This window comes from Artemia franciscana, chromosome 11 (assembly GCF_032884065.1).
Source record: "Artemia franciscana chromosome 11, ASM3288406v1, whole genome shotgun sequence".
Classification (NCBI taxonomy): domain Eukaryota; kingdom Metazoa; phylum Arthropoda; class Branchiopoda; order Anostraca; family Artemiidae; genus Artemia; species Artemia franciscana.
Window position 1 is genome coordinate 23,809,983 of NC_088873.1, and position 13,341 is coordinate 23,823,323.

At 35.5% G+C, this 13,341-nt stretch overlaps 2 protein-coding genes across 3 annotated transcripts in view; one reads left to right on the forward strand and one right to left on the reverse strand.

Annotated features, from left to right (window-relative positions):
* The window catches only part of LOC136032989 (myb protein-like), a 56,091-nt gene extending 48,897 nt beyond the window's left edge, over nucleotides 1-7,194 (reverse strand). For both annotated transcript variants that reach the window (XM_065713514.1, XM_065713513.1), the window contains exon 1: nucleotides 7,034-7,194. The gene's annotated coding sequence lies outside the window, so the exon portion shown is untranslated. The remainder of the gene's footprint in view (nucleotides 1-7,033) is intronic.
* Nucleotides 7,195-7,240: 46 nt separating this feature from the next.
* Nucleotides 7,241-13,341, forward strand: part of LOC136032992 (delta(24)-sterol reductase-like) — an 87,697-nt gene continuing 81,596 nt past the window's right edge. Inside the window, exons 1-2 of the mRNA XM_065713517.1 lie at nucleotides 7,241-7,311; nucleotides 12,759-12,994. Of these exons, the coding sequence (XP_065569589.1) occupies nucleotides 12,797-12,994 (198 nt within the window). The 5' untranslated portion in view covers nucleotides 7,241-7,311; nucleotides 12,759-12,796. The remainder of the gene's footprint in view (nucleotides 7,312-12,758; nucleotides 12,995-13,341) is intronic.

A 13,341-nucleotide genomic window follows, 5' to 3' on the forward strand; every position in this document is an offset into this window, starting at 1 on the left:
AAATATACGTAACTTAAGAATTAACTTACGTAACAAACTTTTATATTCTTATATTTTTGATTATATATATGAGGGGGTTGGTCCCCTTGTTAATACCTCGCTCTTCACACTAAATCTTGTTTTGTCCCAATCCTTTAAGAATGACCCCTGAATCAGAAAGGCCGTAGAATAAATAGTTGAAATAACTTAAAATTATTTAGCATAAAGAGCGAAGTATTTATCTCCTCCCAAATACCTCGCTCTTTATGCTAAAGTATTTTTAGAACCCCTCATATGCATAATAATCTCTGTTCGTTTTAAGTTTTAATGCTTCTCCTTACTTTCAATTGAAAAAACTTTTTCATGTTTATATTTTCATTGTTTTTTTTTAATAGTAATGCTAGAAAATCCTGCGCCCTTTTCATTGAATTTCTCTTCCCCCATGAAATATTCCTCCAAGGAAAGATCCTCCCATGTAGCCCCCTCCCCTGAACCCCACACCCAAACCAAAAAAATCCCCCTGATAACGTCGGTACACTTCCCAGTAACCATTACTGTATGTAAACATTGGTCAAAGTTTGTAACTTGCAGCCCCTCCCCCAGGGACTTTGGGGGGTAAGTCATCCCCAAAGATATAGTTATAAGGTTTTTCGACTACGCTGAATAAAATGGCTATCTCAGAATTTTGATCCGTTGACTTTGGGAAAATAATTAGCGTGGGAGGGGGCCTAGGTGCCCTCCAATTTTTTTGGTCACTTAAAAAGGGCACTAGAAGTTTTCATTTCCGTTAGAATGAGCCCTCTTGCAACACTCTAGGACCACTTGGTCGATATGATGACCCCTGGGAAAAAAAAAAAAACAAATAAACACGCACCCGTGATTTGTCTTCCAGCAAAAAATACGAAATTCCACATTTTTGTAGATTGGACCTTGAAATTTTTTCTATAGGGTTCTCCAATACGCTGAATGCGATGGTGTGATTTTCGTTAAGATCCTATGACTTTTAGGGGGTGTTACCCCCTATTTTCCAAAATAAGGCAAATTTTCTCAGGCTCGTAACTTTTGATGACAAAGACTAAATTTGATGAAACGTATATATTTAAAATCAGCATAAAAATCCAATTCTTTTGATATATCTTTTAGCATCGAAATTCCGTTTTTTAGAGTTTCGTTTACTATTGAGCCGGGTTGCTCCTTACTACAGTTTGTTACCACAAACTGTTTGATTTCAGTGTTCTGTACTGGCCAAATGTTTAACTTTGCATTGGATTGAAGTTTACTCTATTGCCTTCAGGAAACACTTTATTCTATTGATCCTTATGAAGGTACAAATCAAGTTCATTTCTTCAGCTATTGTCAAAATTTTTGACTGTTTCCTAATTTCTTCAGACCTACTTTTATTGTTTCTTTTGGGGGAAGTCATTTGACAATCAATAGAAGAGACAAAGGATGATAGTTATTTATAGGGTTAAGTATAAAAAATAAAAAGAAAAGTACAATTTGCCCTCAGGAAAACATGAAAGATTAATTTAAGGCATTTTAGTTGGGGTCCTTTGTAATTAAACTTGATACATTCAAAATATGATTGTTTTTAAAATATTATTTTCAGATGAGATTCATCTCTTCTGTATTACTTCTAAAGAGGAAATCATCGAAAAAAAAAAAAATTCTTGGAACTCAGCCCATGAATAGACAATGCTCTACCATTACCTGTTGTAAAGACCTCAAACCTTCAATGTACTGTTTTTTATTTGATTTTTTTTTATCCAGTCACTTTGTAAAGAAGAGATGGTCATAAAACTGCAGAGGATAATCAATTGATTGGAAATTCTTGTGGATTTTTTTAATGTGTTTTTTGTTTTGTTTTTATTTGTTTCAAATTGAGTCTTAATAAACAATTTTACAGATGCCAGAACATATATGAAACCAGTGAATGCAAGAAGGTATGCCAGTTATGATGAGGAAGTGATGGGAAAAGCTCTAGAGGACATAAAGAAAGGAGATCTAACAATGAGAAAGGCTTCAGGGAAATATTGGATTCCCTTAAGCAACCTTTGTCACCAAACAAACAAAAGGCACAATAAAAAGGTGGGAAGACCAACTGCATTGACAGGGCTCAAGGAAGAAGCTATCATTTCCCATTTGCTTACATGTGCTGAGTGAGGGTTTCCTGTTGATTGCTGCAAGCTGAAACTCATTGTCAAAAGATACCTTGCATCAATTGAAAAAATTGCCATAAGAACAATATACCTAGACAAGATTTTATCAATTCTTTACTAGATTGACATTATTCAAAGCTCCAAGTAAGAACCATAGCAAACTACTCCAAAAAACAGAGCTTCTGTTTCATATGAAATGTTGTACATTGCAACAAAAGTTTAGAGGTGACTATTCAGAATGTGCCTTTGTTAAATATTTACCCTTAAAATGAGACTAACTTAACAGACAATCTGGGAAAAAGAAATGCTTTGTGAGAAGAGGTGCTACATACGCCTCCTGAACAATGAATGAAAAAAAGAAGCAATATCCCCAATGATATCCACCATTTTTGTGCTGCAAAGCTAAAGGCATGTTTAGCTCTTGGTGTACAGGAGGCCCTAAAGGATCTAGATATGCTACATCTATGTAAGGATGGTTTGAGAGTGAATTTTTTGAAGAGTGGCTTGTCACTGGCACTCTACCACCTACAGAAAAAAGCAGGGGTGAAGGTTTTGTTGGATAACAACATCTCTTGTCACTTTTCTGCAAAAGTGTTGAAAGTATGTAGAGAAAACAACATTTGCTTTATATGCCTTCCACCAAACACAACAGATATACTGCAAACTCTTGATGTTGCTGTTTTTGCTCCAATGAGTATGGAGGAAAATGCTAAATAATTACAAAATAGACAACCCAAAAGAAACTGCAGTGAGAAAAGACAAATTCCCCCAGCTTCTGAAGCTACTCCTTGAGAGCCTATCATCAAATGGAAAGAAAAATCTAAAAAATAACTTTGCCAAGTGTTTATTATGTTCCAGAGTTATCCAAGACCATCCACTTCCTGTCCAGCAAACTACACAAGAGGTTGTGGACAACCTCACCAAAGTTTTACTAGGTGTCCTGCAAGCCTGCAGATTCGAAAAATCTGTAAGGAATATCATGTACAAATGTTTTAGCATCACACTGAGGAAAAGCATTGGGAATGCAGAAGATTCAAGTTGTGAGTCTGACATGACTGATTCATCTGGATGTGAGAGTGAGCCTGGAAGTTGATGATCCAACAATTGCTGGCCCTTCTACTCGGTCAAGCAAGGCAGCAGCCAATACAGGTTCAGATTATCCAGCAAAAACTATGGACAGATGTTGGTTCATTGCAAAGTTCTGTATGAGTTGTATTTATAAGCATTTTTTAGTGTTAGAGGTAGATGCTCCTCCTTCTGATGGCTTGCTGAACATGATATATCTGCAAAAAAACAAGGATGAATCCTTCTTGTTTCCCAGGGTGAAACACTCAGCATCCATCTATCCTGACCAGATAGAGTGAGATCTTCCAGCCCCACAATTCACTCACAGCAAAAAAAAATATTTGATCTTTGGCTATGTGATACTTCTCTAATTTGACTTTTTCTTCACCTTTTTATTTTAGAAGTAATATTATAGTTCTCTCAATAAACAAGTTGTTTTTACTTTAAGTTTGATACCATACAATTTCAAAGTTTCTCAACTCTTGTCCAATGTTACCTGTCAAATTTTTTAGTGTTCAAAGTTAAACACCCCATGAGGTAACTTTGAACAGCATTTTAGGATATGTGTAGCCTTAACAGCATAAAGACCAGCAGTTTGGGACAGTTACTATATGGTGCAGAATGATGTATTCACAAGTGCCCAAAATAGTTTTGATTAAACACTAGTTTAAAAAAAAACATCACAAAATAACTTTGATTTTTCATGTTTTTTTGTTCAAAGTTATCCTGTTCAATGGTAATTTCTTTATTTTTTTTTGCCTAGCCACTTTCTCATCAATTGCAAAAATTGACCTTGCAAATATAGGCTACTGATATTAAACCAGTCATTCTCTTAGTCAGGACTTTATCTTCATCTATGATTGAGTGTGTAATTTACCAAAATATTATTTGAAGCAATTTTAAGTGGATAACAGAAGGAAACATAATAATCTGATTAATAGAAGCATCCTGCATGTTATAAAGTAAGATTGTCCTTATTTTAGTGTTTTCTTTTGGTTTTTATACATCTTTATTTACATAAACTAGCTATATATGGGATCATTAAAGGGGTTTTTTTTTTTTTTGGGGGGGGGGGGGTATTTAAAGTGGTTTATGCCTGAAGAATATTTTGATTGTAGTTTATTACACACTATGCAGTGAGAATTGTTGTTTTTGAACATTTTCTCTTCTGAAGAGTGGGTATTGTAAACTGACACCAGCATGCATGTCTTGCTTCCTACACATTGAAACATTCCTAATGACACCATCTAAGCCTCATTTTCAGGCAATGGGATTCAAAACAGGTTGGTATTTATCCAGGTCTCTATTATATGTTTTAACAATTCCAGATTGATCACAAATTTCCTACAAACCTTTTTGAAACACTATTCAATGCAGGTTTGTTGAGTCTAAGCCTACTAAAATACCAAGGGTACTTGTCTGTAATAGCACTGACCACTCTAATTGTTTATCTGTTGGCTCACTGTAAACTGGTTCTTTGTTTAGTTTAGCTTGGGACAAGACAAGTGACAGAAAAGATGGGAAATATAAATTTGGGCTATGTATTTTCATATTGGGGTGGGGGGGGGGGGAGGGGATTGTGTAAAGTATTTGAACAGTAGGAAGTTAGAAAACAATTCTTAGTTCATAATATGCAGAATAATTGTATCAATACATTTTGCATACAGACCTGCTATAATGTGCAAATATAGGCTACAGCCCAGATTTGTTTCTGAAGTATTATTTCTTATTTTAGCCTACTTGGTATTTCATTAGGATTAAACTAACTTCACTGCTTGAGGGGTCAGCACTAGCCTAGAACAGACAAGTACCATACAAAGTTCAGACATGGGGTTCAAAATTTCTTAATGTTCAGATTCTAGAACAAAGTACAAAGTTGAACTTAAAATAAAGTGAAGCACTTTTAGGGGTAAATTTGCAGTTTACAGCATGATTTAGCTTGGATGAACTTGAGGTAATTGTTTAGTTTCATCACAAGCTGTCTAAACTGGAAACTATACAGCAAAGCAGCATAGTTTCCAAACTATAGCACTTAGAAATCCTAATTCTAGAAGTGCATCCATTTCTGGTTGACCCTCCTCCTCCATGGGGCAAACTAAAAATGCATAAAGTGGGCTTGCTTACAGGTATCATTACCTATAGAGCAAGGCATATTAGTCCATGAGCCCTGCAGGCAAGGTCTGTATTCTATATTTATTTATATAAATATAGAATACAGACCTTGCTCTGCTGCCTGCAGGGCTCATGGACCAATATGCTTTGCTCTATAGGTAATGTTACCTATAAACAAAATTGGACATTTGTTTTGTTCACAAACAGCTGGCTAGTTTAAACTCAAAAGTGAAAGTGAACCATCTTGGATATGAACATTAATGGATGTGTGAGTTTTTTAATTATCTTTCAACCTTCTACTATACAGAAATTACCAGTGATAACTGTAGTTAGTATTTAAAATATAATTTCATTCATATTGTACAACCCCAACTTTTCCCTTGGCTTCAAAAACCAGTAAAACTAGAGCAAACAGTATTGCTGGCTTTTGTATAAAGTGAATATACTACTTGATGCCTTTTTTTATGCCCTTTACAAAAATAATAGTTGCTTTTACTGGAAATTCAGATTTAAGCACTTTTTGACCTCTTAAAAATGACCTAAATATGGGGTATAAAAGGCTAAGAAAATTGGTCTCAAACCTTAAATACCTTATAACATTGATCTCAAACTTGCTGTTTCATTATAAATCTATTTTTTTAATGTTATATAATCCACAAGCACTGATTTTCTAATATTAATTTGGATAAATTAATTTTTCCAAATTAAATGTTATAGGCCTATGTAAATAAATGTTATGATGTTTTCTTCTTCCTTGCCATCAAATTTTAAATATAAGCATGCGTCAAATTCCATCAAATTTTAAATAAAAGCATGCGTTTTTGGTTGAAAATATGAAAACTGGCTATTATGAATGCCAGTTATACTGTTTGCTATAAATTTAACTATATTAAATACAGCAATGGTTAGTTTATATATTTAATATATGCTATGCTTTACCCCCCCCCCCCTGATGTGCAAATATATAGCCCAAATTTGTTTCTAAGCTATTACAGATTTGTAGTGACCCCATATTTAGGTCATTTTTAAGAGGTCAAAAGGTGCTTAAATCTGAATTTCCAGTAGAAGCAATTATTATGTTTGTAAAGAGCATAAAAAAGGCAGCAAGTGGTATATTCACTTTATACAAAAGCCAGTAATACTGTTTGCTCTAGTTTTACCCAAAACCCTGGCCACCTTATGCATTTATAGTCTGCCCCATGGAGGAGGGTCAACCAGAAATGGATACACTTCTAGAATTAGCATTTCTAAGTGCTATATAATGTCACTGTCACTTTAGACAGCTTGTAATGAAACTAAACAATTACCAAAAGTGAATATATCATTTGATGCTTTTTTTTGCTCTTTTGTAGGCTAATTGCTTCTGGGCTAAATTCAGAAAATGATTAAGGAAAATATTAAGCTAGCCTAATTAGGCTACCACTTCTAAATCAACTGCAAATGGCAATTTTTTCTCACTAGAAAGTTTTTTTAGTTTTGGCAACTGTGGACCACTGTACCTCTTGGGGCCCTATTTATCTTTTCTAGGAGTGATACAAGCAAGTAGTTTTTACCCAGTTGTTTTCAGAATTTCATGGTGTTTCCTTTAAGTAGGCTTTACAGCAGACCAATACTCAGAAATCTGATTGCCCACTCGGGAGTCCTATACTTATCAATAGACCCAGGCTATTTTTGCAAACCTAGCCTTATGTTTTACCAAGTATCAATTATAAAGTCACCTTTTTCTTATATGAAACACACACGTGGTATATGGCACTTCCACATGGTATTTTAAAAAGAAACAACAAAGATTTTGGTTGAAATCTCAATAAAATACCATCACCACATTAAATTTGCACACAATAGGCTATCCCGCTTTGTTTTATTAATTCTGGTTCTTCAGAATTGGTGGAATAAATAGATAGCGCATTGCTGACTATTTAGCGAGAAATTTAAATGTCTAGCTCATGAAAGGGGCCTATATGATGTAGAACAGTGGAAAACTGAAAAGAAACAAGTAAGGGAGTTTATAGAACAAAAAAGAAAATAATATAACCAGATAGATAACCCCCTGGAATGTTTCTCCGACTCATAAAAACGTAAAAAAAATTAATAAATACAAATTTTTGATGTGTTCCAAAAAGATTTTCCCCTCCCCGTAAATATATTGTGTTACTTGGTTGTTCTACATTTGTTTTTTCATAGGCATATATTTTGGGGGTGATACATAACACAGGGATACCATTGGGAATTTATGGTAGGCACGCCACTTGCCTGGGTAGGGAATTTAAAGTGCCGAAACCCTATAGGCAAGTGTGTATTCTCTTGATGAGCCCTTGTGTTGGGTTGTTGCCTCTGAATTATTTGTCTTTTTTTCTTTCTTTTTTTTTTACTGTTTTTAATATTTGGTAAATGACGACTTATACTTACTTACGACACGACTGCCTGTCCATGGATTATTCTTTACGGTTGATTGTGTATGGCTATGCTGTTTGACCTATGTAATTGCATGGATGAGTAGGGTTAAGGCCACATTCAAGTACTGATCTATATTAATTACTAATGTAGGAAAACAGTCTTCCATTTCTCCTTTTGTCTTTTTTTTTTTACGTGTTTGTTCTGTTGCTTTGGTGATATTTTTTTCATTATATATATATATATATATATATATATATATATATATATATATATATATATATATATATATATATATATATATATATATATATATATATATATATATATATATATATATATATATATATATATATATATATATATATATATATATATATATATATATATATATATATATATATGTATATATATATAACCGTCCTGGCCGAGCGGGAAGGTGCGCTGGATTCGGGATCCTTTGTCTGAGAGGACGCGGGTTCAAATCCCAGTGTACCCAATTCTTCAGTTTGGGACGGGGGTCAGTGGCGTGACACTGTAAGCTTAGCCAGAGTCGACCCAGCTCTAAATGGGTACCTGGAGAAATCTGGGGAAGGTAAACAGGAAGGGTGTGTGAAAGCACAGGATGGCTGGCCCCCAACCCCCCATTGCACTTCCTGGCTGAAGGGCCAAGAAACGGAGATCAGCACCGCCGGTACGGTCCTAAAGATATGTAGGCTATCTCCATAGGAGGCATGGACCAAGGGGGACCTAGTCCCTGGAGGTCCATAATGGAAATTAAGGAACCCTCGCCCTAAGCCTTAAATACAGTTGGAGGAGGAAGATGGTCCATTGAATGCACACTCAGCAGGGCCCACTGGTGTCTGGAAATATTCTGTGAGTTACAAACCTTCTCCAAGCAATGAGTTAAATTCCATGATGACAGAGAGCACCATCATGGGAGGATCTTCTATAGCTGGACAGCTGTGACAAGGCTTAAGATCTAGATCTATGGACAACTGCCTCTGCAAAAGTCTGCCTTGATCCTGTCGAGGTATCTACAAGACTGGAGACCTTTCAGTTAACTCTATGCCAACTTAAGGATTGGCGCCCCTTAAGTAAATCATAGCCTAGTAAATGATACAGTGTTGCACTGAATTCTGATTACTGGATATTTCTTCTGGACTTGATCTGTTTTGCTTCGTGTTTTCGTGCAGAAAAACATCTTCCCAGCTGACCTATTTACTATGAGCTGTTTCCCCTTAGTATCATAGTATTTGTAGGTATCAATAAATAGTGAGTCGGAGGTTAAAGGCTTGTGATTGTCTATGCAGGATTTCAACTCCTGTTGATAGAAGAGCATCATCAAGCACTGAAAACCATGTCATAACCAAGATGGGCCCAGGAATGCACAAAACCTCCGTTCAACTGGAGGTCCAAGGGACTTATTGCTGTCCGGTTCTAAGATGGCTTAAGCGCTTTGGTTTAGGCTTGAAAAGATATGCTGGTCCCCATAGTGCACTAGCTCTGGAACTATTTTTTTTCCTCAGGCCAAAATAATTTCAATGATTTAAATAATATGAAAATTGCAACATGGAATATTTAAACATTAAAAAATAACTATCGTATTGACATTTTGACTGACTCAGAAAGTTCAAACTGGACTTATTAGGAGTTTCACAAACTCATATCCTAGGGGTAGGAAACATGAAATTAGGTGATATAGAATTTATTTTCTCAGGCAGGAAGGATGGGGCCCATAGACAGAGAGTAGGCTCATGATGAATAAGGAAGCTCCTAAGTGTTGTTTAGGTTGGGAGGGTATTTATAATAGAATGCTAATTGCTCATTTTAAGACTAAATAGTGCTGAGTATCAGTCACAGCAGTATAAGCCCAAGTAAAACTAACTGACACAGATAGTAGTGATTCAAATGAGCTTTAATTACAGTTATAAGAACAAATAGACAGGGTCCCAGATAGAAATTTGTTGTTTTATTAGGAGATTTTAGCGCACATGTTGGTAGAAACAGGGATAGATGGTATCTTAGCCTAGGGAAATTTGGTATAGGAAAAGAAAACAGTAATGGCTACAGACTGTTGCAATTTTATGGGTATAATAATCTAGTTATAACCTATATGTTATTTGGTTATAAAATGGCTCATAAGTTAACGTGGTGTTCACATGACGGTAAAATGGCTAACCTTATTTATTATGTTATTGTATACCCAAGACTGGTATATAGATACTAGGGTATATAGGAGTGCTTTTATTGATGTTAAAAGTAAAGATAACCATCTAGTAATGGCTTGGGCTAATTTAAAGTTGAGATTTTAGAAAGGTAACTACCTTCCAGGAAGCTATGCCGTCAGTAGACCCCAGGATGGAAATTTGAGAGAAACTTTCCAGGAGAATTAAATGCTAAACTAGAGAGTTGAAAATTGGACAATGTTGAAGATGGATGGAATTATTTTATGAAAATAATTTGTGAAGTTGCTGATGGTGTCTTTGGATAAAAAGTGAAGAGCACTGCTAGGAATATTAGAGAAAATGCTTAATGCTTAATAGAGAGGAAAAGGGGCTTGTACAAGAATTACCGAGTGATAAATCATTTGAAAATAAAAGGAATGTAAAGAAAGTTGAGAATGCATTAAAATGAACTAAGGAAGTGTGAAATGGAGGCCATAGGTAAAATTGCCGGGGTTCTGGAAGATGCAGCTAGACAGCATAATAGTAAAATATTGTACTGACATGTTAAAAAATTCAGAGGGAGTAGTCAATCTAGGCTTTTCAAAGTTAAAGATAGAAACAGGGCCACGATTATTGATGAGGAAAGAGTCAAAGAGAGATGGGCAGAACATTTTGATAATGTACTAAACCAGGATAGAGTTAAAGGAAAATATATAGAGGAAAATGAAAAAGTTTGTAACACCCTGGATGTGAAGGAAGATTTAATTTGCGAAGAAGAATTGGTGACAGTAGTAAAATGATTGAAAAATAATAAGGTCCCAGGTGCTGTATATTGTGGTAAATGAGTTCTTTAAACATGTTGGTTATGAGGTTAGATTTAAGTTACTAAAGATAGTGAATATGATTTCTGAAAAAGGGGAAGTGCCTAGCGAGTTTATGAAAACCCTAATTAAACCCCCGTATAGAAGGGTTATAAGAGTGAGAGGCTATTATAGAGGCATTAGACCAGTTTCTGTGGGAAACAAATTACTTAGTATGATGCTACCCTTTAGACTTTGAGATGCTGTAGACAAATTTTAAGAGAAGAGCAGTGCGGTTTTGGGATGGGTAGAGGATATGACGACCAAATTTTTACTCTTAGGTTAGTAAATGAGAAGTGCCTGAGCAATCAAACACCTTTAGTTCTCAGTTTTATAGATAATGGACAAGTGTTTGATTCAGCTGATAGAAAAGTTTATCTTGTATTGTGTACCAGACAAACACATTAAAGTGATTAGTGTACGAGAACAACGCTGCTGCTGTTGTGGAAGGAAATGAGGTTAAGAGCTGGTTTCGTATTAAGTCAGGAGTTAAGTCGGGTATTTTTCAATCGCTATTTATATTGATCATTTTGATGGACCTTGTGTTAAGGAGCACAGGAAAGGCAATGGGAGAACACGGAATCAAATTGAGAAGTAAAAAAGTTCAGAACTTAGATTATGCAATCAAAATTATGCAGACCTAGATGAAAGTGTGCGCAAAATGAATGAGCATTTAGAGGTTTTGCGGGTTCAGGGTGCTAGATTAGGTTTGAAAATTAATGTTAAGAAGACTAAGTCGCTTAGTCTAGGAATAATTGAAAATGAAAAAGTGCCGTCAAGCAACAAAAAATCGATCATATGGAGAGCCTCATTTATCTTGGTATTACCAGAGGCAGCACAATAGCACTGCCTGAGGGAAGAGCGACGTGGGCACCGTTTATTATTCTTTTTTTGGTTTTTCTGACCAAGGTAATTCGTATAGAAGGAGTTGTCGTAGAAACTTCAAAGAAGCTCATTGGATTGGAAATTGAAAGATCTACTGGTCATTTTTGGAGGCAAAAGGAATTGGAGGGCAACTATCCCCCCCTTACGTCCATCATTTCCCCAAACTCATCCATTCAAAATTTTGAGGCAGCCATTTTGTTAACGTAGTTGAAAAGTCCATTGATTATGTCTTTGAGGATGACAACAATCCCCTCCCCACAACCCTCAGAACAAGGACTATAAGCTATACAAGTTGTCCATTATTAACGTGCAAGGTTTTCCTGGAAGGTGTGGTCTTATGAACTATGAGGGGGGCTCATTCAATTGAAAATCAGAAGCTCTAGGGCCGTTTTTAAGAGTCAAAAGTGATTAGAGGGCAGCTAGCCCCCCACCCTCTTTTCCCCTAATGCATCTAATAGAAATTTTGAGATAGCCATTGTATTCAAAATAATTCAAAGATCGTAAAACAGGCTTTGGGGTTGTCCCCAGAGCCTGAGGACAAGGGTTGTAAGTTTGGCCCGAGGGGCTTACAAGGTTTACGTGTATATTTATTTATTTTAATTTTTTGCTTTTATCAATTTTAGTATTTTGGTTTATTATCTTTTCTATTAAGTTTGTATTGTATTTTTTTTCTTTCCTTTGTATTTATCAGTGGTGGCTTTGCTTTGCTTGAGTTTTTTTCCTTTTTCTTTTTTAATGGCGACCTTAAACATGAAATTCCATGTTGAAATGTCATCCATGGTCCTTTTTTTCTATGGATCCTATATTACATCAAAAAATTTATGATCTTGTTTTTTCCCCAAATTTCTGTATGATTCCGGATAGTTTTACTGTTTTAATCAATCCCCCTCCCTCCCCTTAGTAAACCCTTTTATTAGTCAATGAAACAAAGTATATAGTTATTTTGATCAGAGCTACTCATTCAAAAGGTCACTGAAAACAAAAACATTTAAACACTTAAACGACATTTTTTACGATATGACTTTTCGTTTTGAAATCACTAGATTTTAAAGCAAAGTTCATTATCAATTCCATGACAAGTTTTAGTGTCTAAAGATAAGAGAAGTTGCAAGATGAGACAAATTGTCTGTTTCCAGGCCAGTGAAGAATTAGCTTCAAGTGAGCAAAGGAAGGGATGGATATTGTTCCCCAAAAATGGAGAAAGAGACTAATACGATGGATGGAAGATAACAGAGCCTTGATTATTGTTTTCTTCTGTTTACCTGCAAGCTTTTTGTTTGACTTGATTCTCAACACAAGAAAATGGATACTTCATAGGCTATTTGCAGATCCAAGGAAACATGATGAAAGAGTGCAAGCGATCCAAAAACAGGTAACAAAGGACAATTAGAAATAATTGTAAATGGAAACTGCTAGCAAGAGGGAGGCTCAAAATGACTGTGGTTTTCTTCTGACATATACGCTGGACTTTTTTCAGGCGGTGGGGGACATTAATGAAATATTAGATAATTTAAATAAGAAGTTTCGAGAAACGAGTTAAAAGTTTTGGTTTTTGGGGGCCGGGCCCCGAGGCTCCACCCCTCTGGGTACATGTCTGCTATTATTAGCTAAGTGTGGGCACTGATAGGATCTTGTCTTGTAAAATATCAAAAATTAAGGAATCTCGTGTGGCTCTCAAATAATATCAATTCTCTTCTAATGGTCTTTGCGAACCCTTGT